A 20,207-nucleotide genomic window follows, 5' to 3' on the forward strand; every position below is an offset into this window, starting at 1 on the left:
GGGGACACAACGGGATGGGGCCACTCAGGTATGGGGCACTGGGAGTGGCACACCGGGACACCTGGGGACACACTGAGGTGGCACGAGAGCCCGTCTGGATGGGGAGAGCAGCGGGGGTGTACTGGGAGCACTGGGATGGGAGCACTGCAGGAACTCTGAAGGGCGCTGGCGAACACTTGAGTATGCATTGGTGCCACAGCAGGGTTGCACACAGCATTGGTGCACGCAGGAGGGGAGGAGGGGGAACATTGGGAGCACTGAGGTGGCAGCACTAGGAAGTCACTGGAGGAGCACTGGGGGGCACCGGGAGCACTGGGGAGCCGCCGACGGCACAGCAGGTTCCCCTCCCATCCAGGGGCACGCGCGGGCGCCCCACGGGGTGCACGAGGTGGGGAAGACGGGAGGTTACCGAGGGGCACTGGGGGTACCGGGGGTATCGGGGGTACCGGGGGTACCGGGGATACCGGAGGTACCGGGGGCACCGGGGGTACCGGGGGTACCGGGGGCACGGAGGGTATCGGGCGGGGCAGGCGCAGCCGCCGCCGGCAGGGGGCGCACAGAGCTGCACCGAGCGGCCTGGGGGGACACGGACACAGGGGTGACCCCCAGCGACCCCCCAGTGACCCCCAGCGACACCCCAGCGACTCTCAGCGGCCCCCTTCTACACCCCCAATCACCTCCCACTGACCCCAGCCGTGACACCCCCAGTGACCCCCACCGATCCCCCAGTGACCCCTCCCAGTGACCCTCCCAGTGACCCTGATGGCTGCCAGTGACTTGCACTGGCCCCCTTTTACACCCCTAGTGACCTCCCAGTGACCCCCGCTGACCCTGGCAGAGACCCCCCCCGTCACCCACCAGTGACCTCCCAGTGACCTCCCAGTGCCACCAGTAGCGTCCCAGTGACCCTCAGTGCCCTCCCAGTGCCACCAGTAACATCCCAGTAACCTCCCAGCAACTTCCCAGCGTCCCCTCCCAGTGTCCCCAGTGCTCCCAGTGCTCCTCAAGCCCTCCCGGTGCTCCCAGTTCCCCCCAGTGCTCCCAGTTCCGCACTCACCCCGGGCTGGTCCCCGCTGCAGCGCGGCCTGGGGGCTCCCGGGGGGGACACTGGGAGTCCCGGGGGGGACACTGGGGGTGCCGGGGGTCCCGGGCTGGGGGCGGGGTCACCCCACGGCCAGCCCGGGGGGGGTCCTGGGGGCGGTGGCACCTCTGGGTGTCCCCTCCAGGCCACCCGGGCCCCTCCCCCCGACACCCAGGACCCTCCCCGTGCCCCCGGCTCCCCCCAGTGACCCATGACCCCAGCAGTGACACCCACTGACCCCTCAGTAACCCCCCCGACCCCAGCAGTGACACCCCAGTGACCCCAGCAGTGACACCCACTGACCCCTCAGTAACCCCCCCGACCCCAGCAGTGACACCCCAGTGACCCCAGCAGTGACACCCACTGACCCCTCAGTAACCCCCCCGACCCCAGCAGTGACACCCCAGTGACCCCAGCAGTGACACCCACTGACCCCTCAGTAACCCCCCCGACCCCAGCAGTGACACCCCAGTGACCCCAGCAGTGACACCCACTGACCCCCAGCTGGACCTGACTGATGCCCCCAATGACCACAAGGACCACCATGACCCCAATGTCCCCACCAATAACCACCTCAGTGACTCCCCAAGGACCCCCCAATGACTCCCCAGTGACCCCCCATGTCCCGCCTGTCCCTCATTCTCGCCTGCCCCTGTGTCCCCTCCGTGTCACTAATCTCTGTTACCTGTCCCAGCCTCGGGTTCTGCCATGTCCCCTCACTGTCCCCATGAGCCCCATGTTCCCCCATGTCCCCTGTGTCCCCCTCCCTGTGTTCCCCTGTCCCAGCCTGGGGCTCCCCCGTGTTCTCCCCACTTGTCCCCTGTTACCTGTCCCGGCCTGGGGTCCCCCCTTGTCCCCACAGTGTCCCCTCAGTGCCTGCACGTGTCCCTCGAGCTCCCGCAGCCGCCTCAGCACATCCGCCAGCGCCGCCCCGCACGGCTCGGAGGGCGACTCGGGGGGAGACGTGGCAGGGGACGCTGAGGGGGACACGGAGGGGGACACGGAGGGGGACACTGCCTCCCCCCGCAGCGCCAGTGCCAGCAGGAGCAGCCGCAGTTCCAGGGTCACCGGCATCGTCCTGGGGGAAAGCAGGGGGACATGGGGACACCCAGAGGGAACACAGACACCGTGGAGAGACACAGGGACAGCTGTGGGGACACCCATGGCGGGACACAGGCACACGTGGGGGGGACACAGGGACACCTGTGGAGGCAGCTAGGGCACAGGCACAGGCAGGGACATCCATGGCGACATCCATGGGGACACACAGGCACCAATAAAGGACATAGGGACATAGCGACGGGGACGTCCAAGGGAAACAACCCACGGGGAGGACGGGGAGACACCCTGGGGTCACACAAGGGATACACATGAAGCACAGGGGACACCGGTGGGGGGATGCAGGGGGACAGGGACATCTTGGAGGACACCCCAGCGACACAGAGGGGGAAGAGAGACATCTGTAGGGGACACCCGTACACAGTGGGGACACCACTGGGGACATCCTCAGGGATACATGCACACCAGCAGGGGACACAGGAACATCTCTGGAGACACCTGAGGGACACGGCGACACACACGAGGGGGGCACAGGGAGACCCATGGCAACACAGGCACAGTTGTGGGGGACATGAGGGACACCCGGGGGACATTCCTGCAGACACACAGACATCCCAAACCACAGCACCTCCCAGTAACCCCCAGCGACTCTCCAGTCACCCCCAGTGACCCGCTCAGTAACTCCCGGTGATTCCCAGTCCCCCTCAGTCCCCCAATCCCCACGGTTTCCCCAGAGCCGCCTATGGAGCCTCCCGGTGCAACCCAGTTCCTCCAGTCTCCCACAGTGCCCCCCAGTTCCCCCAGTACCTTCCCAGTCCCTCCCTACTTCCCCCAGCGACCCCCCGTTTCCCCCCAGTACCCCCTGTTCCCGCAGTGCCTCCAGTTCCCCCCCGTCCCTCCCAGTCCCTCCCAGCCCCTCTCAGCTCTCCCAGTGCCCTCCCCGCCCCCCCCAGGGGAGCCGCCCCCGCCCGTGTTTGGGGAGTCGCCATGGAAACCAAACAACCGAGAGGGAAGGGTTCCCAGTGCTCCCAGTGACACCAGTAACGTGCCTCAGGCTGACCCTCGGTGCGCAGGAACCCCAGTGTGGTCCATCCCAGTGCTCCCAGTGACACCAGTGACACAGCACAGTCCATCCCAGTGACACCAGTGACACCAGTGACACAGCACAGTCCATCCCAGTGACACCAGTGACACAGCACAGTCCATCCCCAGCACAGCACATCCCAGCGCTCCCAGGAGCACCAGTAACCCCAGTGCCACCTGCCCTCCAGCCCCCAGTGCTCCCAGTCACACCAGTAATATGGCTTAGCAGGACCCATTGCTCCCAGTACTGGGAGTATGGCCCATCCCAGTGACACCAGTGACATGGGAAAGCCCATCCCAGTGCTCCCAGGAGCCCCAGTACAGTCGGTGCCAGGGCTCCCAGTGACACCAGTATAGCCTCAGTGCTCCCAGTGACACCAGTAATGCGGCACAGCTCACCCCAGTCCTCCCAGTGACACCAGCATGGCCCATTCCAGTGACACCAGCAGCCCCCAAAACCCCAGTAAGCCTAACCCGTGACTCCCCGTAGCACATCCTGATGCTCCCAGTGACACCAGCAACACGGCACAGTCCACCCCAGTGCTCCCAGTTACACCAGTGTAGTCTGTCCAAATGCTCCCAGTAACACCAGTACTGTGGCACAGCGCGACCCAGGGCTCCCAGTAACACCAGTGTGGCTCATCCCAGTGCTCCCAGTGCCCCAGCACAACCCCTCCCGGGCGTGGCTGTGACTCACTGCCCCGGCAGCAACAACAACAGCGGGGGGGCTCCTGGGGCCCCCCAAAAGGCCGGGGAGTTGTGGAGGGGGGCAGCAGGCGTGGGCAGGAGCAGAGCGGGGGGAGCGCCCCGTGTCCCCCCGATACCCTCCCCTGGTCCTCGCCCTCCTCTCCCCTCCGTGTCCCCCCCACCGCGTGTCCCCCCGCCCCCGCCAAGGAATTTTCTCCATCAACACGATGAGCTCATGGGGGGGGAGGGGCGGCGGGGCCCCGCCGGGGGGGTCCCGGCCCCAGCCCCACTCCCGACGCCTTTATTGTTTGATTTATTGATTTGTTGTTGCACAGGTTTCTAGATGTACTGATTGACCTCGCACCCGGTCTCTGTCGCAGCCCGGGCCCCGAAGTCACCCCCTCCCCACGGTGTCCCCATCCCTGTTCCCCACTGCCCCTCGTCCTGCAGCATCCTCATCCCTGTTCTCACGGTCTCCATCCCCAGTGTCCCCCTCCCAGCCCTAGTCATCCCCCTCCCCGTCCTCAGTGTCCCCCGCTGTCCCCCACGGGAGGGTCCTTAGCTCCTCGGGGCTCTCCAGCTCCCGCAGCTTTCCCCCCTCCAGCAGGGCCACCCTCTGTGCCCGCTGTGCCAGGGCCACCCGCCCTGTCACCAGCAGCACTGCCGGCCCCTCCCCTGTCCCGGAACACAGCAGCTCCTGCTCCACCTGCGGGGACACGCCAGGGGCAGGGCAATGAGGACACGGGGGGACATGGTGGAGATGGGGGACGTGGGGGTGGCAGGGGACCCCGGGTGGAGAGCAGAGACCTGGGGAGTGGGGACATGTGCACCCAGAGGACATTGGGACAAAGGGGACTCTGGGATTGGGGTCATGTGGGACAGGGACCCAGGGATGTGGGGATCCAGGGTAGGTGGGGACATTGGGACCAAGGGGACACAGGGGCAGGGTCCTGGGGGATTTGGTGGCCCAGGAGACCTGGCACAGGAGATCCCAGGGGACACGGGGGTTAGGAACAAAGGGGACACAGGGAGTGGGAGCAGAGGGGATGCAGGGCACTCGGGCAGTGGGGACCCAGGGGACATGGGGCACATGGGGGACACAAGGACTGGGGACCCAAAGGACATGGGGATTGGGAACCCAGAGACCATGGGGACAAGGAAGGGACCTAGGGGATACATAGGGACCAAAGGGACACAGGGGCAGGGATCCAGGGAATTTGGTCACCTAGGAGACCCCAGGGGACCTGGGGGCAGCAACCAAGGGGACATGGGGAGTAGGGACCCAGGGGACATGGTGACCCAGGGGACAAAGCATATGGGGGACATGAGGACTGGGGACCCAGGAGACACAGGGAGTGAGGACTCAGAGGACATAGGGACCCAGGGGATGGGGCTGTGGGACACAGGGCCAGGGCTGTGGCCTACCTGGCTCCGGGTCATGGGGTCGAGTGCCCTCGTGGGCTCATCCAGCACCAGCACTTGGGAGTTCCTGAGCAGGGCCCGGGCCAGTGCCACCCCTTGTGCCTGCCCCCCTGAAAGCTGCATCCCCCGTGGGCCCACCTCTGCGGACAGAGGGGACACCATGGGGACACCACAAGGATACTGTGGGGACACCATGGGGACATTGCATGGACACACTGGGGAGCTGCACCCACTGTGCACCCACTGCTCCGGGGACAGGGAGGAGGCAGAGGGGACAGCAAGGGGACAACAGGATGCTGTGGTGACAGCACGGGGACACTGAGGGGACACCATGGAGACACACTTGGGACACCAAGGAGAGACACGGGAGTCATGTTAGGAAGGACACCCCTGCACCCCCAGCTCTGGGGCACACAGGGAGAACAGAGATGGGACAGTGAGGGAACAGCGAGGTAGCAGAGAGGACATGGAGGGGACAGCATGGGGACAGTGAGGGAATAGTGAGGAGACAGAAGGAACATGGTAAGGAGACTGTGGGGACACTACAGACACCTTGGGGATGGTGAAGCAACATCATGGGAACAGCAGGGGACACTATGGGGACACTACGGGGACATAATGGGGTCACAATGGGGACACACAGGGAAAACTAGGGAGAGCAAGGGGACACCTTGGACACGTTATTGGGACACTTTAAGGACATCTTTGGAACACACTGGAGACACCACAGGGGGACCACGGGAGCACTGGCTGTACCTGTGTCATAGCCATGTGGCAGCTGCTTGGCCCAAGTGTGCACCCCCACCCGCCGCGCCGCTGCTGTCACCTGGGTCCCCTCCTTGTGTCCCCAGCCCAGCGCGATGTTGGCGCTGAGGGAGCGGGACAAGAGGGACGGACACTGCAGGACACCAGCCACCTGCGGGGACAGGGGACATAGGGGAACAAGGAGGACCATGGGACCACTCAGCGATCTGGCAGGGACAAGGAGGGGACATGTGGAGACATGGGGTGGTGGCAGGGTCATGGTGAGGCTGGCTGATGACACAGGGGTGACTGTGAAGAACTGTTGGGAACACAGGAGTGACTGGGGGTGGCAATGGGGATGTGTTGAGGACATAGGGTCACATGGTAGCCATGGGTGTTGGGACAATGGTTGAACTGGGGTAGCCATGGTAACCCACTGGTGGCACAGGGGTGGAACTGGGCACACAGGGGTGATGTTGGCGTGGCAGTAGGGACCCATTTGGGGCGCAGGAGTCACCTGAGGGTAGCAGTGGGGGCCTGTTGAAGACCAGGTGTGGGCCCAGGGGCGGCTGTGGGGACCTGTTGCGGACAAAAGGCTGCCCAGGGTGGCCATGGGAACACAATGGAGAGGTTTGGTGACAGGGGAACAGCAGCAAGGGATGGATGGTGACCTAGGGGTGGCCGTGGTGGCCCGGGGGTGGCCCGTGTGTGTCACCTGTTCCCGCAGAGCAGGGTCCGAGTGAGGGGTCAGGGGGGTCCCGTTCAGCAGCACCGCCCCGCCCGCCAGGGGGCGCAGCCCCAGCGCGGCCGCCACCAGGGAGCTCTTCCCGCCGCCAGGGGGCGCCAGCACGGCCACGACCTCCCCGGGGCGCAGCGACAGCGACACCCCCTGGTGGCAGGAGCAGGGATCGCACCCGACACCTCCCCGCGCCCCAAGTGCCCCCTGGCCCCAATATCCCCTTGTCCCCCATGTCCCATGTGCCCCCTGGCCCCAATATCCCCTTGTCCCCCATGTCCCATGTGCCCCCTGGCCCCCATAGCCCTTTGTCCCGCCATGTCCCATGTGTCCCCCTATGTCCTCAATATCCCCTTGTCCCCCCATGTCCCATGTCTCCCCTGACCCCAACAGCCCCTTGTCCCCCGTGTCCCATGTGCCCCCTGGCCCCAATAGCCCCTTGTCCCCCACCTCCCATGTGCCCCCCTGCAGCCCCAATATCTCCTTGTCCTGCCATGTCCCATGTGCCCTCATGCCCACAATATCCCCTTGTCCCTCTATGTTTCCCCATGTCCCCAGTATCCCCTTGTCCTGCCATATGCCACGTGCCCCTATGTCCACAATATCCCCTTGTGGCCCTGTCCCATATCCCCCCAAGTCCTGTGCTTCCCCATGTCCCATGTGCCCCCATGTCCTCCCCAAGCCGCCAATATCCCCTTATCCCCGTTTCCCCATGTTGTCCCCATGTCCCCAGTATCCCCTTGTCCCCCCATGTCCCATGTGCCCCCATGTTCACAACCCCCCCATGTCCCCCCATGTCCCCGTGTCACCCAGCACCTTGAGGACTGGCTCGGACCGCCCAGGGTATGACATCCAGACATCCTTGAGGCACAGCCCTCGGGTCTGTGTGGTCTTGTGGCCCCAGGGGGTAACAGGTGATGGTGGCCCTGCCAGTGTCCCTGTCTTGGCCTGCTCCAGCAGTTCCAGGAGTGTTTCAGAAGAGCCAACAGCCTTGGCCAGGTTCGGGACATACAGGAGCATGACCTGGAGGAGGACACATGGAGACATGAGGTGACACGGGGGAGCTATGGCATGGCCTGGGGGTATGGGAGGACTTGGGGGACACAAGTGACATTGGGGATACAGGAGACAGTGGCACAAGGGGGGGGTGATGGGGATATGGAGAGACATGGGGACAGGGACAGGCCTAGCAAGGTGGGAATGGCGCTTGAGGGCATGGAGGGGACACAGCAGGGTTATGTTGGACACTGGGGGGATAAAACATGGCTGGGATAGGTTAGGGACATGGAGAGCAGGAATGGGGACATGGATGGGGACATAGGGAGCTGGTGGGCACATGGCAGGGGCACACTAGGACATAAGTGAGGGACACAACACTAGGACATAAGTGAGGGTGGGGCTGGGGACACAGGAGACAGGGACAGGAACATGGCCAGGAGAACATGGGGACATCACTGTGAGGATGTGGGGACATGGTGGGGGGACACAGGGTTGGGGACAAGACAGGACATCCTGGGGACATGTACAGGACACACTTGTCACCTCCACAGCCCTGGTGAAGTGCAGCTGGCACATGAGAATGGTGACCAGTTCCCCACGGGTGACAGTCCCTGCAGCCACCAAGCGCCCCCCCAAGAAGAGCAGTGCCAGCTTCAGGATCAGTGCAGGAAACTGGGGACACAGGGACACAGGGTGTTAGCCCAGCCTCATGTCACTGGGTCTCCCAGCCCCATGCCACCATGTCCCCTTCCCCAGGCCACCCATCCCCATGCTCCTCAACCCCAGGCCACCAGGTTTCCATGTCTCCTGGCCCCACACTGCTGCTCCCCATGTCCTGCCACCTCCACGCCACCACGTCCCCGTGTCCCCTGGCCCTTTGCCATTGTGTCCCTGTTCCCCAGCCCCTGCCACCCCATCTCCCATCCCTGTACCCACGTCTTCATCCCCCTGCCACCACACCCACTGTGACCTGCTGCCACGTCTCCATGTCCCCTATTCCAACGCCACCACATTCCCATGTCTCCCACGCCTCTGCCACCGTGTGCCCTTGTCCCCAGCCCTGTGCCAACACTTCCCCCATTCCCCAGCCACTGCTCCTCACCCCCCGTGCCCCCGGTGTCCCCGTACCCCGCTGGCCCAGAGCCCGGCCGCGTAGGCCAGCGCCTCCTTCTGCTCCAGCCGGTGTCCCTGGGCGAGGCGCTGCCGCACGCGCTGCGTGACGCCGGCCTCGTGCCCGAAGGCCCGGACGGTCCCCATGGCCCCCAGCGACTCCAGGGCCACCGCGGTGGTGCTGGCCTGCGCTGCCCGCACCTGCCGTGCCAGGTCCTGGCGACACGGGGGACAGGGGGTCACCCTGGGGCCACAGCGGGGACACGGGGGTCACCATGGGGACGCAGAGGGGCCACCACGGGGACGGGGGGACACGGGGTGGGACAGAGGATCACCACAGAGGGAACAGGGGGGTTACATCAGGGTCAGCACAGGGGCACCATGGGATCATGAGGGGACAGGGAAGTCACCTCGAGGTCACCAGGGGGATGGGAAGTGGGGGACAGAGAGGAAACAGGGGACAGGAGGGGGTGAAAGAGGGCATGGGGAAGTGACAACAGGCACAAGAAGGGGACAGGAAGGACTTGGACTGAACTTAAGGTGCAGGGAGATGACAGGGAGCCCAGGGAGGTGACGCTGGGGACAGGGAGGTGACAATGGCCCCTCACACCCCACGCCCCCTCAGTACCTGTTGGATGCGCCCGACGGCGCGTGGCAGCAGCAGGAAGAGGGGCAGCGCCAGGAGGGTGAGCAGGCCCAGCACCGGGGACAGCCAGGCCACCATGGCCAGCTGTGACACAGCCCGGGTCAAGGCCCACATCCCCGGCACCAGGACATCGCCCAGCGCCGAGTGCGCTGCCTCGGCGTCCCCTGTCACCCGCGCGGCCACCGCGCCCGGCGTGTCCCCCAGGCTGCCCCCCGGCCCGGGCACGTCCCCGCGGAGCACCGCGGCCACCGCACCGCGCTGGAGCCGGTCCCGCGTCCGTGTCAGCGCCAGAGTGGCCATGCTGTCACAGGCCAGCTCGGTGATGGCACTGTGGGGACAGCGCGGTCAGGGGTGGCACGGGGTCACCGGCACCTCGGGGTGTCCCCGGGGTGTCACCCACCTGCCGAGCCCCACCAGCACAAGGGGCCACACGGCCGCTGCCGGGTCCTCCTCTGCCACCCGGTCGGTGACACGGCCCGTGAAGTAGGGGGCAGCCAGCTCACCTGTGGGGACACGGCATCAGGGGGGTGACCCCTGAACTGGGGGCAGAGGCCCGGAAATCGGATCCTGGCCACTCCCAAAACTGCCTGTTGAGCCCCAAAACTGGATCCTGATTCCCCGAACTGGGTGCTCACTACCTCCAAATCGGGTCCTGACCCACAAATTGGTTTCTGACCTCCCTCAGATCAGATCCTGCCTGCCCCAAATTTGGGTCTGACCCCTCAAATTTGCCTTGCAACCCCCCATCGGGTTACGTCCAAACCCTCCAAATGGGATCCCGAAGCCCCTCAAAGGGGTCCCCTCGTACCGAGAGCAGAAGCCCACATCAGCCCCCCCACCACGGTCCAGCGCCGGCGCTCGGGGCCCAGCAGGGCCAGCAGCCGGCGTATGGGGGGGGACAGCATCGGGGACAAGGGGACCGGCGGGTCCTGCCGCCTCCTCGTGGCTCCCGGTCCGGTCCCGGTGGGTCCCGGTCCTGCTCCCGGTCGCTCCCGGTTCTCGCCGTCGGTTCCGGGGAGCCCCAGGGGTCCGTGCGGGTCCCGGTACTGCTCCCGGCGTGTCCTAGTCCGGACCTTGCCGGTCCCGGTGCCACTGATGCCGGCCCGGTCCCTTCCCAGCAGCTGCCGCCTTTTCCCGGAAAGCCGAACGCGCGCGCGGGGGGCGGGGCGGAGCCGGCGGGAATCCCCGGGAATCCCGGTCTGACACGCCCACGCCTGGAATAACGTTCGCGATTGGTCACAGCGGAGGTGACATCATCGGTTGCCAGGCGGACGGAGCCGGAGCAGGTTGGGAGGCGAAGGAGGCGATGCCAGGAGGGGGCGGGGTTTGGGCGGGATCTGGGCGGGAGGGGGCGGGGTCTTGGCGGTGAAGGGGCGGGGTCTGGGCGGGGACAGGGCGGGACAGTGCGGGAGGGGCGGGGCCTCGAAAGCGAAACCCGATAGGACCTTGTTGGGAGCTACTGGGGAGCTGTACTGGGAGCACTGGTGTGGACTGGTGAGTGCCCCAAGCTGGACCGGAAACATTGATGTGGACTGGGGAGCTGAGAGGGCTGGACTGGGATCACTGGTGTGGGCTAAGGAGCATCCTGTCTAGACTGGGAAGTGCCCCAGGCTGAACTGGGAGTACTGGTGTGGACTGGTGAGTGCCCCGGGCTGGACCGGAAACATTGATGTGGACTGGGGAGCTGAGAGGGCTGGACTGGGAGCAGTGATGTGGACTAAGGAGCATCCTGTCTGGACTGGGAAGTGCCTCATCCAGACTGGAGAGTGCCCCAGGCTGAACTGGGAGCACTGGTGTGGACTGGGGAGTGCCCCAGACTGAATTGGGAGCACTGGTGTGGACTGGTGAGTGCCCCAAGCTGGACCAGAAGCATTGATGTGGACTGGGGAGCTGAGAGGGCTGGACTGGGAGCAGTGATGTGGACTAAGGAGCATCCTGTCTGGACTGGGAAGTGCCTCATCCAGACTGGAGAGTACCTTGTCTGGACTGGAGAGTGCCCCAGGCTGAACTGGGAGCACTGGTATGGACTGCTGAGCTCATGGGGCTGGACTGGTAGCACCGTAGTCTAGACTGGGAGCACTGGTGTGGACTGGTGAGTGCCCCAAGCTGGACCGGAAACGTTAATATGGACTGGGGAGCTGAGAGGGCTGGACTGGGAGCAGTGATGTGGACTAAGGAGCATCCTGTCTGGACTGGGAAGTGCCTCATCCAGACTGGAGAGTGCCCCGGGCTGAACTGGGAGCACTGGTGTGGACAGGGGAGCACCCCAGTCCTTCCTGGTTTTAACTGGTGAGTTCACAGGCTGTTGATCTTTCCCCAGGAGCCGCACAGGGAGCACTGGTCTGCACTGGTCCCGCCATGGCGCTGCCGTCCGCTGGCCTGCTGCCCGGTGTTCTGCTGGTGGCCGATGCCCTGGCACTGGTGTTACTGGTGCCGCTGGTGCCGGTGCTGGCGCCGCTGGGCGTGGTGGGCGTGTGGCTCGAGGCCGCCCTGCGCCTGCCCGTCCTGGTTGCGGCCACGTGGCTGCTGGCCCCTCGTCGTCCCTCCAGAGCCACCGCGGCCGCCGTCACCATCGCCGCCACCCCCGCGGTCTTCGGAACATTCCAGCACCTCCTGGGGCCGCTCGGGGCTGGGCCGGGGCTGCTGGCGGCCGCGCCGCCCACCTGGCTCGGGGTGACCCACGCCGCTGCCGCGCTGGCCCTGCTGGCCTGGGCCGCGCCCCCGGCCCCCGGCGCTGTCCCTGAGACCCCCAGAGGCGTTCCCAAAGCTCCCGGCAGCGTCCGGCGCGCTCTGGAACTGACCTGTAAGGAGTGGAAGGTCCTTGGAGCTGCTGTCCTCTGCCTCGTGCTGGCCGTCGTTGGTGGGTGATGTGGTGACAGCCGCTGACACCCCAAATTTGGGCTCTGCAGCCCCAAAATGGGAACCCCCCCAATTTGGGACACCCCTCCGAAATTGGATGCTGGCGCCTAAAAATTGAGTGCTGAGCCTCTAAATAGGTGATGACCACCCTAAAACTGAGTGGTGACCCTCCTAAATTGTGAGTTGACCCCTTCAGTTGGGTACTGACGCTGCCAAAACTGGGTGCTGACTTTCCAAATTGGGTTCTAACCCTGCAAACTTTACTTCTGGTCCCCCAAAATTGGGTGCTGACCCTCAAACTTAGGGTCTGATGCCCAAAAACGATGTTGACCTCTAAGACCTGGGATCTTAAGGTCCTGATCCCCTATGTTTAGGTTCTGACCCATAAAATTGTGTGCTGAACCCCTCAAAATTGGTACTGACACCCTAAATCCCAAAATTTGTCACTAAACCCTCTAAATTGGGTCCTGACCTCTCTAAATTGCCTCCTGCCCAAATTGTGTCCCGCGTTTCCAAAATTAGATCCCCACTCCCCAGGGTGGGTCCTGCCCCTCACGGATCAGGGTCCCCCTGTGTCAGCGGTCACACCCATGGTGACACAGTCTCGGTGACACCCAGGGGAGATGGCGGGACCGTACGTCACCGGGAAGGTGCTGGATGCCATTGGGAGTGGGGATGGAGTCACCGCCGGAGCTGTCGGGATGGTGGCGGCTGCTGGAGCCACAAGGTGAGTTGCAGCATTCCCAGGCCCTGTCCCCATGTCCCCAGCATCCCTGATGCCCGTGTCCCTGCATCCCCACAGTGTGCTGTTTTCCGGGTGCCGGGGGTCTCTCTTTATGCTGTTGATGGCACGTCTCCGTCAGAGCCTGAGCCTCCGGCTCTTTTCCCACCTGGTTCACCAAGACCTCGACTTTTTCCAGGGAACACCGGCAGGTAACGGGGCACAGCCCATCCCATCCCATCCCATCCCATCCCATCCCATCCCATCCCATCCCATCCCATCCCATCCCATCCCATCCCATCCCAACTATCCTGTCACCCCAGTCCCAATCCCAGCTTTGAATCCCATCCCCACCATCCCAGCTCCCAGTTCCCCATCCCATCCTATCCCATCTGTTTGTTATCCCATCCCATCACTCTATCCCCATCATTCCCGTTCCCACCACCCCACCCCATTCCATCCTATGCCATCTTCCTGGCTTCATTCTACTCCAATGTTCCATCCTGTCCCCATCCCACTTTCCCGTTCCAGCCACTGTTCTATCCCCTTTATTCTCATTCCCATGCCTCTATCCTATTGCATATCCCCAGCTTCCTCCCACCATCCCATCATTCCATCCCACAATCTCCATTCCCACCATCCTATCTCCCCTGTCCCATCCCATTCCACCCTGACCATCTCCATACCCATTCCCATCATCCCATCCCACTGGTCCTCATCACATCATTCCCATCCTGTCTCACCCACCATGATCCCAACCTCTTTTCCCACCCTGCAGCTGAGCTCTTGGCTCAGTTTTCCGTGGAAGTGCCACGGGTGTGCAAGTCAGCACCGACTGGAGCCAACCAGCTGCTCCGAAGCCTGGTGATGGCCCTGGTGGTGGGAGTGTTCATGGCGGGGCTGGCACCGGGGCTGGCACTGCTGGCACTGCTGGAGGTGCCCCTTGGAATTGCCACCCACCGCATCCAGAGCGCCCGGAAACAGGTCAGGAATACAGGAGGGAAAGAGTAGGAGGGGGACACAGGGGTGGGAATGGTGGAGCTGGGATGGAGGCTAGGGAAATGGGATGGTGGGGATGGGATGGGATGGAGAATGGAAAGGAGGACGATGGAGATGGAAATGGTGGGATGGAAGGGGATAAAGACCAGGGGAGTGGGATGGTGGGAATGCTGACATGGGGATAGAATGGAATGGTGGAGATGGGAATGGTGTGGATGGGAAGAGAAGGATGAGATAAGGTGGGATGGTGGGGAAGGGACAGGGTGGGGACAGGATGAGACAGTAGGGATGGGGATGGTGGGATTAGGACTGGGAGAATGGATGGGAATGGTGAGGGTGAGAGAGAAGGGTATGGCATGGTGGGAATGCAATAGTGGGGAGGCAGTGGGTGTGGTGGGATGGGAACGCTGGGGAGAGGATGTGGATGGTAGCCCAGGAAGGTGGCCTGGGAAAGTTGGGAATTCCCCATTGCTGCCACAGGCACTTCAACAATCCATGACGGAAGCATCCGCCCGGACAGCCTCGGGGGTGCAGGAATCTGTTGCCGCCATCGAGACAATCCGAACCTTTTCGGCGGAGGAGGAGGAGGAGGAGCAGCACAGACAGAACCTGGCCAAGGAGCTGAGGCTGAAGGAGCAGATAGAGCTGGAGCTGGCACTCTTCACCCTTGTCCACAGGGTCAGAGGGGACTGGGAATGGGAACACCAGGGAATGGGGGTGCCGGAATCAGGGATGAGGACACTGGGAATGGGGGTACTAGGAATGAGGACACCAGGACCAGGAATAGGAAACCAGCAGCTGAGATGGGGGTACTCAGAGCAGAATGGGGACACCAGGAATAGGGACACCAGAACAGGGACATTGGGATCGGGAGCAGGCATGTCAGGAGTAGGAATGGTGGCATTAGAAACAGGATGGGGACACTGGGATAAAGGTTGGGAACATCAGGATCAGGAATAGGGACATCAAGAGGGAGGTGGGGACACCAGAACTGGAATGAGGACACCAGGAACAGTATGAGGAACCAAGCACAGAGATAAAGACACCAGGAGTGGGATGGGGACAGGCGGAATGGGGTCACCAGGAGTGAGTTGGGGGCAGCAGTATCCCTGTCCCACCCACAGATGATCCAACTGGCCATCCGGGTCGCGGTGCTCTTCCGGAGCCACCAGCAGCTCCATGACGAATACATCACTCCTGGGACCCTTGTCACCTTCCTGCTGTACCAGGAGAGACTTGGTGACCATGTCCAGGTGATCCCATGGAATGCACGTGTCTGTCCATCCGTCCATGCTTCTGTCCATCCTGGTGCCACCCCTTTCCTTCTCCCCAGGTGCTGCTCTATGGCTTCAATGAATTCCTGACCAATGCAGCTGCTGGACGGAAGATCTGGGAATACCTGGATCGGCAACCTGCAGGGAATGTCGGGGGGATGCGGGAGCCCCCCGAGCTTCAGGGCCATGTCACTTTTCAGAAGGTCTCCTTCACATATCCTGGGAATCCAGAGCACCCCGTGCTGAAGGTAGGTCTGGGGGGAGGTAGGGCTTCCCAGGGGTCAGAATTCTGGCATCACCTGTCCCCATCCCACAGGACGTAACCTTCGAGGTGCGTTCCGGGGAGGTGACAGCACTGGCAGGGCCCAATGGAAGCGGGAAGAGCACGGCCGTAGCGCTGCTGGAGCGGCTGCGGGATCCTGGGAGTGGGACGGTGCTGCTGGATGGGATCCCGCTGCCAGAATACGAACACCAGTACCTGCACCGGAAGGTGGGGGCAGCAGAGACACTGGGAACACTGGGAATGGAATGGGGAAAATGGGGACAGGGGTGGGGACACTGAAATGGAACTGGGACCACGGAAGCATGGGTGGGGCCATCAGGAGCAGGAATGGGGCCATGGGAAGAGGAATGGGGACACCAGAAATAGGATGGGGACAACAGGAAATGGGATAGGAACATTGGGAAATGGGATGGGGGTGACAGGGATGGGGATGGGAAAAGTAGGAAGTCAGGGGTGGGGACACTGGGGACACAGATGGGGACAATGGGATCAGGGATGGAGACTATGGGGACACCAAGGTGGGATGGGGTTATGGAGCAGGGGTGGGGACACCAGGAGCCAAGACAGCATCACAGGGCTTGGTGCTGGGGCAGGTGGTGCTGGTGGAGCAGGATCCCGTCCTGTTTTCTGGAACAATCCGTGAAAACATCATGCTGGGGCTGGAGCACTGCAAAGAGTCCGAGCTGCGGGAGGCCGCCACTGCTGCTGGAGCCATGGACCTCATCCAGGGGCTGGAGCAGGGCTGGGACACTGGTGAGAGCCAGGGGGATGGGGCACCCCTAGGGCACATCCCCCTGATCCCAGGATCCTCTGGCAGAGATGGGAGAGCATGGTGGGTGGCACATGGTGGGGTGTGCGGGGGATCCCTGAGGTCAGATCCCACTGAACCCAGTGTGGGGGGTAGGGGAAAGGGGGGGAACCTCTCAGGCTGGGATCCCGCTGATCCCAGGATCCCCCCCCAGAGGTGGGGAAGCATAGGGGGTGGGAGGAGAGGGGAGAGCTGCAGGGCTGGATCCCACTGATCCCATGTGATTGCTCCCACAGAGGTGGGGGAGCGTGGGGGGCAGCTGGCGGCAGGGGAGCGGCGCCGGGTGGCCCTGGCCCGGGCTCTGCTCCGGCGTCCAGCCGTCCTCATCCTCGACGAGGCACTGGACGACGGAGACGACGGAGCGGTGAGTGGGGTGGGATGGAAGGGGTTGGTCTGGACAGGGGTGCAGTTGGTGAAAATGGGGTGTGATGGTATGGGAGTGGAAGGGTGGGATGGGTGGGATGGCTGGAATAGGATGGTGGGATGGGGACTGGAGAGATGGAGTGGTGGGAGTAACAGATAATGATTGGGATGGGGTGGGAATGATGTGATGAAAACCGGGATTAGATGTGGTGGTGGGGGTCAACAAGGTGGAGAAATAGGACAGGATAGTAGGATGGGATAGAGACATGGGGTGCAGCATGTCAGAAAACTAGAATCAAGGGATGAAGACAAGGAGATATGATAGGGTGAGGTGGGATGGAATGGAGGGATAGGAATGCTGGGATTAGGACAGAGAGATGGAAAGGGTTGGGTGGTGGGAGTAGGATGGGATGAGACAGTGGGAATGGGGCTGGCGTGGACAGGATGGCTTAGTGGGCAAGGGGATGGGATGGAGAACAGGGAGGTGGGATGGTGAGAACAGGATGATGAGGTTAGGGCGGGACTGAGAGGAATGGGACAGTGGGGTGGGATTGGTGGGTTGGGATTGGGTGGGATCAGGTGGGACAGGGTAGGACTGAGTTGGATGGGTTGGGATGAGGGTTCTCTGGCCCCAGGCACAGCACTGGGTGCGCACTGGGCTGGCCCAGACCGTGCTGGTTGTGTCCCACCGGCCGCGGGTGCTGGATGCGGCCGATCGCCTCGTGGTGCTGGAGCGTGGAGCCGTGATGGAGACAGGAACACCAGCGGAGCTGCGGAAACGCTGCGGGGCCTACAGCCGCCTGCTCCTTGAAGGAGGCAGCACTGGGCAGCCCGAGGCCCCCAGGATGGGCAGCAAGAAGGGGGCTGCATCTGTCAGGGAATGAAGGGGAATTAGCCCCAGTATCCCCATTCCCGGTGTTTGTGACCCCAGCCAGCTCCTGGTGTCTGCAGTCACAGTGTCTGTGAATTCCTTCTCCCCACATCCTCTGGATCCCAACCCCTTGTGTCACCTTGGTCCCTGTGTCCCCCATGTCCCCACTGTGTCCCCCAGGTCTGCCCATTCCATGGATGTCTGTGTCCCCTGTATCCAGCTCCCCCATGTCCCCATGATCCTTGGTCCCCATGTCTGCTCCTGGACATGGAACACAGAGTGGGAAATAAATCCCATGGAACGGATCTGGGCATGGGCATCATATCCTCATCCCACTCCTGTTGTGCTCACTCCAAGCTCCTGGTGTGCCTAGTCCTTTACCAGTGTCCCCATCCTTATCCTCAGTGTCTTCATCCCCATTCCCAATGTCCCCTTTTCTATTCCTGGTTCCCTGAGAGGAAGTGCTGGGCACTGGAGGAGGGAACTGTGATTTTTTGCCCAAACCAGGGTATTTTCACACCAGAATTAAAACATTTTGAATAACTGTGTTTAAATTCTTGTATTTAAAACATGGGAAAACAGGAAGTCAGTCTGTTGGGAAGGGCTGCTGTGTGATGAGTGGGAACAGTAGGATGAGCTCTGCCAGCAATTTGTGGCTTTCTGCAGGGAGAGAGAAGGGGTTGGACCTGGCACCATGGATCATTCAGCTGGTGATTCCTGCTAGGATGAGAGTAAGAGTAGGTGTCACCCTGTCTCTGTCACCATCCCATGGGCTGGATCTGGCCGAAGAGCCCACAGAGAGCCAGGATCCCACCAGATCCTACTGTATTCATTGTACCCCAATCCTGCTCCATCAATACCACCTGATCTGCTTTGGAATTCCCCAAGGCCTATTCTGGAATCCCACTCCAGTGCTGCTCCATCCATCCAACCTGATTCTGTTCTGGAACCCAGACCAGACACACTTTAGAATTCTGCTTGATCCTGATCTGGAATCATGCCCTGGTCTGGAATCCTGCCCTATATTCCTTCTGGAATCCCACACAGGTTCTGCTCTGTACCTGTGGTCAAGCAATTGGTTTCTCTGCCTGTTTCTGTAGAATGAGAAGATCCATGAGATTGCAGCATGGATCACATACCAGGATTCATTTGCATGGAGGTGATCCAGAGTTGGATCCACCACTGTGTTAGGTCACATGTGGGGGGGTGAGGGGCACAGGAGATGGAGACCACTCACCCCAATGTTCATGGCAAGAGAGGATTGTATTTTCCACGCCCTCCTTTATATTGAGCATTTGAAAGGCCTGGTCTGGATGCTCTCATTGGTTTGAACTCCACACCCCTTTGGGTCCTGGGCTACTGAAATGCCTTCAGCCTTATGAGAGATCTAACTGGCCAAAACCCTGTCGCTCAGCCCAGGGGCTGGCAACGTGACACCAGCCTGTCACCCTTTCTTTTCTATAAATTTTAATTTGCATTATAGCTGCAGCATTTATGTCCAGGACTGTTATGGTGTGATGTCATGGTTTGCCTCAGTTACTCTGGGTTTCTCCCCAAAGTTTCCTTCCCCAGGTGTGTCAATCATGTGTTCTCTGCCGAGTACTGTCTATCAACCCTGGAATTCCAGAAGGCCATCGAATAATTGGGCAGATTCAAAAGATGCTCTCCGCCCCTGGGGCGCATTGGCCCACACAGGTGTCTTTTTTCCATGAGACCTCCTCCCCCCCTACCTGGTGGGGGTCCTTGGATTCCTCCCCTCCCCTTCTCCCCAGGTTAAAAGGGTGAGCAGACCACGCATTGGGGAGTCCTGGTGGAGCTGTTGATAGATTCAGGGGCCTGCAGGCCAGAACAAAATCCCTGGATTAAACCCCTCCATCAGAACCGACTCCTTCTTTCACCATCGCCTTAAAGCTTCTCCAGCACAGGGAATCCTGAGGAGCGACCATCTAAAAAGAGTAAGCTCCAGGAGGATCTATCCCGCCGCCACTGGAGCTCAGGCATGCCTCAGCTTGTCTCTAGGTGCTCAGCTGGGACTCACAGCTAGCCAAAGGTGTCTCTGGGGTGAAACACCACAGCTGCAGCTATTTGGTTCAGCAGCAGGGACAGACAAGCCAAGGCACATCCCAATTCAGCAATATTGGTATATTCCAATATACCTGCTAGGAGAGAGCTCAGGTAAATATGCCACAGGCATTTGGCTTATAGGTTACAGATTACTATTTATTTTCAAAACCAGCAGACCATTTAACCCCTGAAGACAATAAAACAGTCTGTAAGAACAAGAATCATTCAACCCTTATTAAAGAAAAAAAACCCAACAACTCAAAAACTAGGAAACAATCTGTAGACAAGCAAAACAGTTTGTAAACAGGGAGATAATTTGTAAACAGATGAATCTTTATGTTCCAAGTTTCCATGAGGCAGTTCCCAATCGCTCTGATCACACAGCTCTGCGATGCCTG

At 61.8% G+C, this 20,207-nt stretch overlaps 3 protein-coding genes across 7 annotated transcripts; 1 reads left to right on the forward strand and 2 right to left on the reverse strand.

Annotated features, from left to right (window-relative positions):
- Positions 1–271: 271 nt before the first annotated feature.
- Positions 272–2,946, reverse strand: LOC120503666 (DBF4-type zinc finger-containing protein 2 homolog). The gene is made up of 3 exons (XM_039712383.1): positions 2,639–2,946; positions 1,909–2,159; positions 272–576 (listed from the first exon to the last, which is right to left on the reverse strand). The coding sequence occupies exons 1-3, from the start codon at positions 2,731–2,733 to the stop codon at positions 272–274; spliced, it is 651 nt and encodes a 216-aa protein (XP_039568317.1). The 5' UTR covers positions 2,734–2,946.
- A 1,198-nt stretch (positions 2,947–4,144) lies between these two features.
- On the reverse strand, positions 4,145–10,728 carry LOC120503661 (antigen peptide transporter 1-like). Its single transcript, XM_039712376.1, has 10 exons — positions 10,376–10,728; positions 9,968–10,070; positions 9,550–9,895; positions 8,940–9,137; positions 8,355–8,483; positions 7,629–7,835; positions 6,792–6,965; positions 6,089–6,248; positions 5,336–5,472; positions 4,145–4,616 (listed from the first exon to the last, which is right to left on the reverse strand). Exons 1-10 carry the CDS (start codon positions 10,470–10,472, stop codon positions 4,413–4,415), a joined length of 1,755 nt encoding a protein of 584 aa, XP_039568310.1. The 5' UTR covers positions 10,473–10,728; the 3' UTR covers positions 4,145–4,412.
- A 106-nt stretch (positions 10,729–10,834) lies between these two features.
- LOC120503659 (antigen peptide transporter 2-like) lies at positions 10,835–18,288 on the forward strand. 5 transcript variants are annotated; one of them, XM_039712374.1, is made up of 12 exons: positions 10,835–10,853; positions 11,888–12,427; positions 13,045–13,153; positions 13,229–13,359; positions 13,926–14,131; positions 14,627–14,824; positions 15,271–15,399; positions 15,480–15,668; positions 15,737–15,910; positions 16,297–16,456; positions 16,748–16,875; positions 17,510–18,288. In XM_039712374.1, exons 2-12 carry the CDS (start codon positions 11,926–11,928, stop codon positions 17,756–17,758), a joined length of 2,175 nt encoding a protein of 724 aa, XP_039568308.1. In that variant the 5' UTR covers positions 10,835–10,853; positions 11,888–11,925; the 3' UTR covers positions 17,759–18,288. The 5 variants fall into 5 exon arrangements, with proteins under 5 accessions (XP_039568308.1, XP_039568304.1, XP_039568305.1 ...); XM_039712370.1 differs by lacking the exon at positions 10,835–10,853 and adding an exon at positions 10,965–11,061; XM_039712371.1 differs by lacking the exon at positions 10,835–10,853 and adding an exon at positions 11,070–11,205.
- Positions 18,289–20,207: the final 1,919 nt, after the last annotated feature.

Source organism: Passer montanus, unplaced genomic scaffold (assembly GCF_014805655.1).
Source record: "Passer montanus isolate IOZ18808 unplaced genomic scaffold, ASM1480565v1 scaffold265, whole genome shotgun sequence".
NCBI classification, from domain to species: domain Eukaryota; kingdom Metazoa; phylum Chordata; class Aves; order Passeriformes; family Passeridae; genus Passer; species Passer montanus.

Bases quoted from the DNA above. Each gene is read 5' to 3' on its own strand.
- LOC120503666 (XM_039712383.1), bottom strand. From the start codon at position 2,733: ATGTCCCCCGGGTGTCCCTCATGTCCCCCACAACTGTGCCTGTGTTGC. The intron at 2,160-2,638 runs GTGTCTCCAGAG...GCTTTCCCCCAG, and splicing joins TGTGTCGCCGTGTCCCTCAG to GACGATGCCGGTGACCCTGG. The intron at 577-1,908 runs GTAACAGGGGAC...GTGTCCCCCCAG, and splicing joins GGGACCCCAGGCCGGGACAG to GCCGCTCGGTGCAGCTCTGT.
- LOC120503661 (XM_039712376.1), bottom strand. From the start codon at position 10,472: ATGCTGTCCCCCCCCATACGCCGGCTGCTGGCCCTGCTGGGCCCCGAG. The intron at 9,896-9,967 runs GTGGGTGACACC...CTGTCCCCACAG, and splicing joins GTGCTGGTGGGGCTCGGCAG to TGCCATCACCGAGCTGGCCT. The intron at 4,617-5,335 runs GTAGGCCACAGC...GTGTCCCCGCAG, and splicing joins ACCCCATGACCCGGAGCCAG to GTGGAGCAGGAGCTGCTGTG.
- LOC120503659 (XM_039712374.1), top strand. From the start codon at position 11,926: ATGGCGCTGCCGTCCGCTGGCCTGCTGCCCGGTGTTCTGCTGGTGGCC. The intron at 14,132-14,626 runs GTCAGGAATACA...TTGCTGCCACAG, and splicing joins TCCAGAGCGCCCGGAAACAG to GCACTTCAACAATCCATGAC. The intron at 15,669-15,736 runs GTAGGTCTGGGG...CCCATCCCACAG, and splicing joins CAGAGCACCCCGTGCTGAAG to GACGTAACCTTCGAGGTGCG.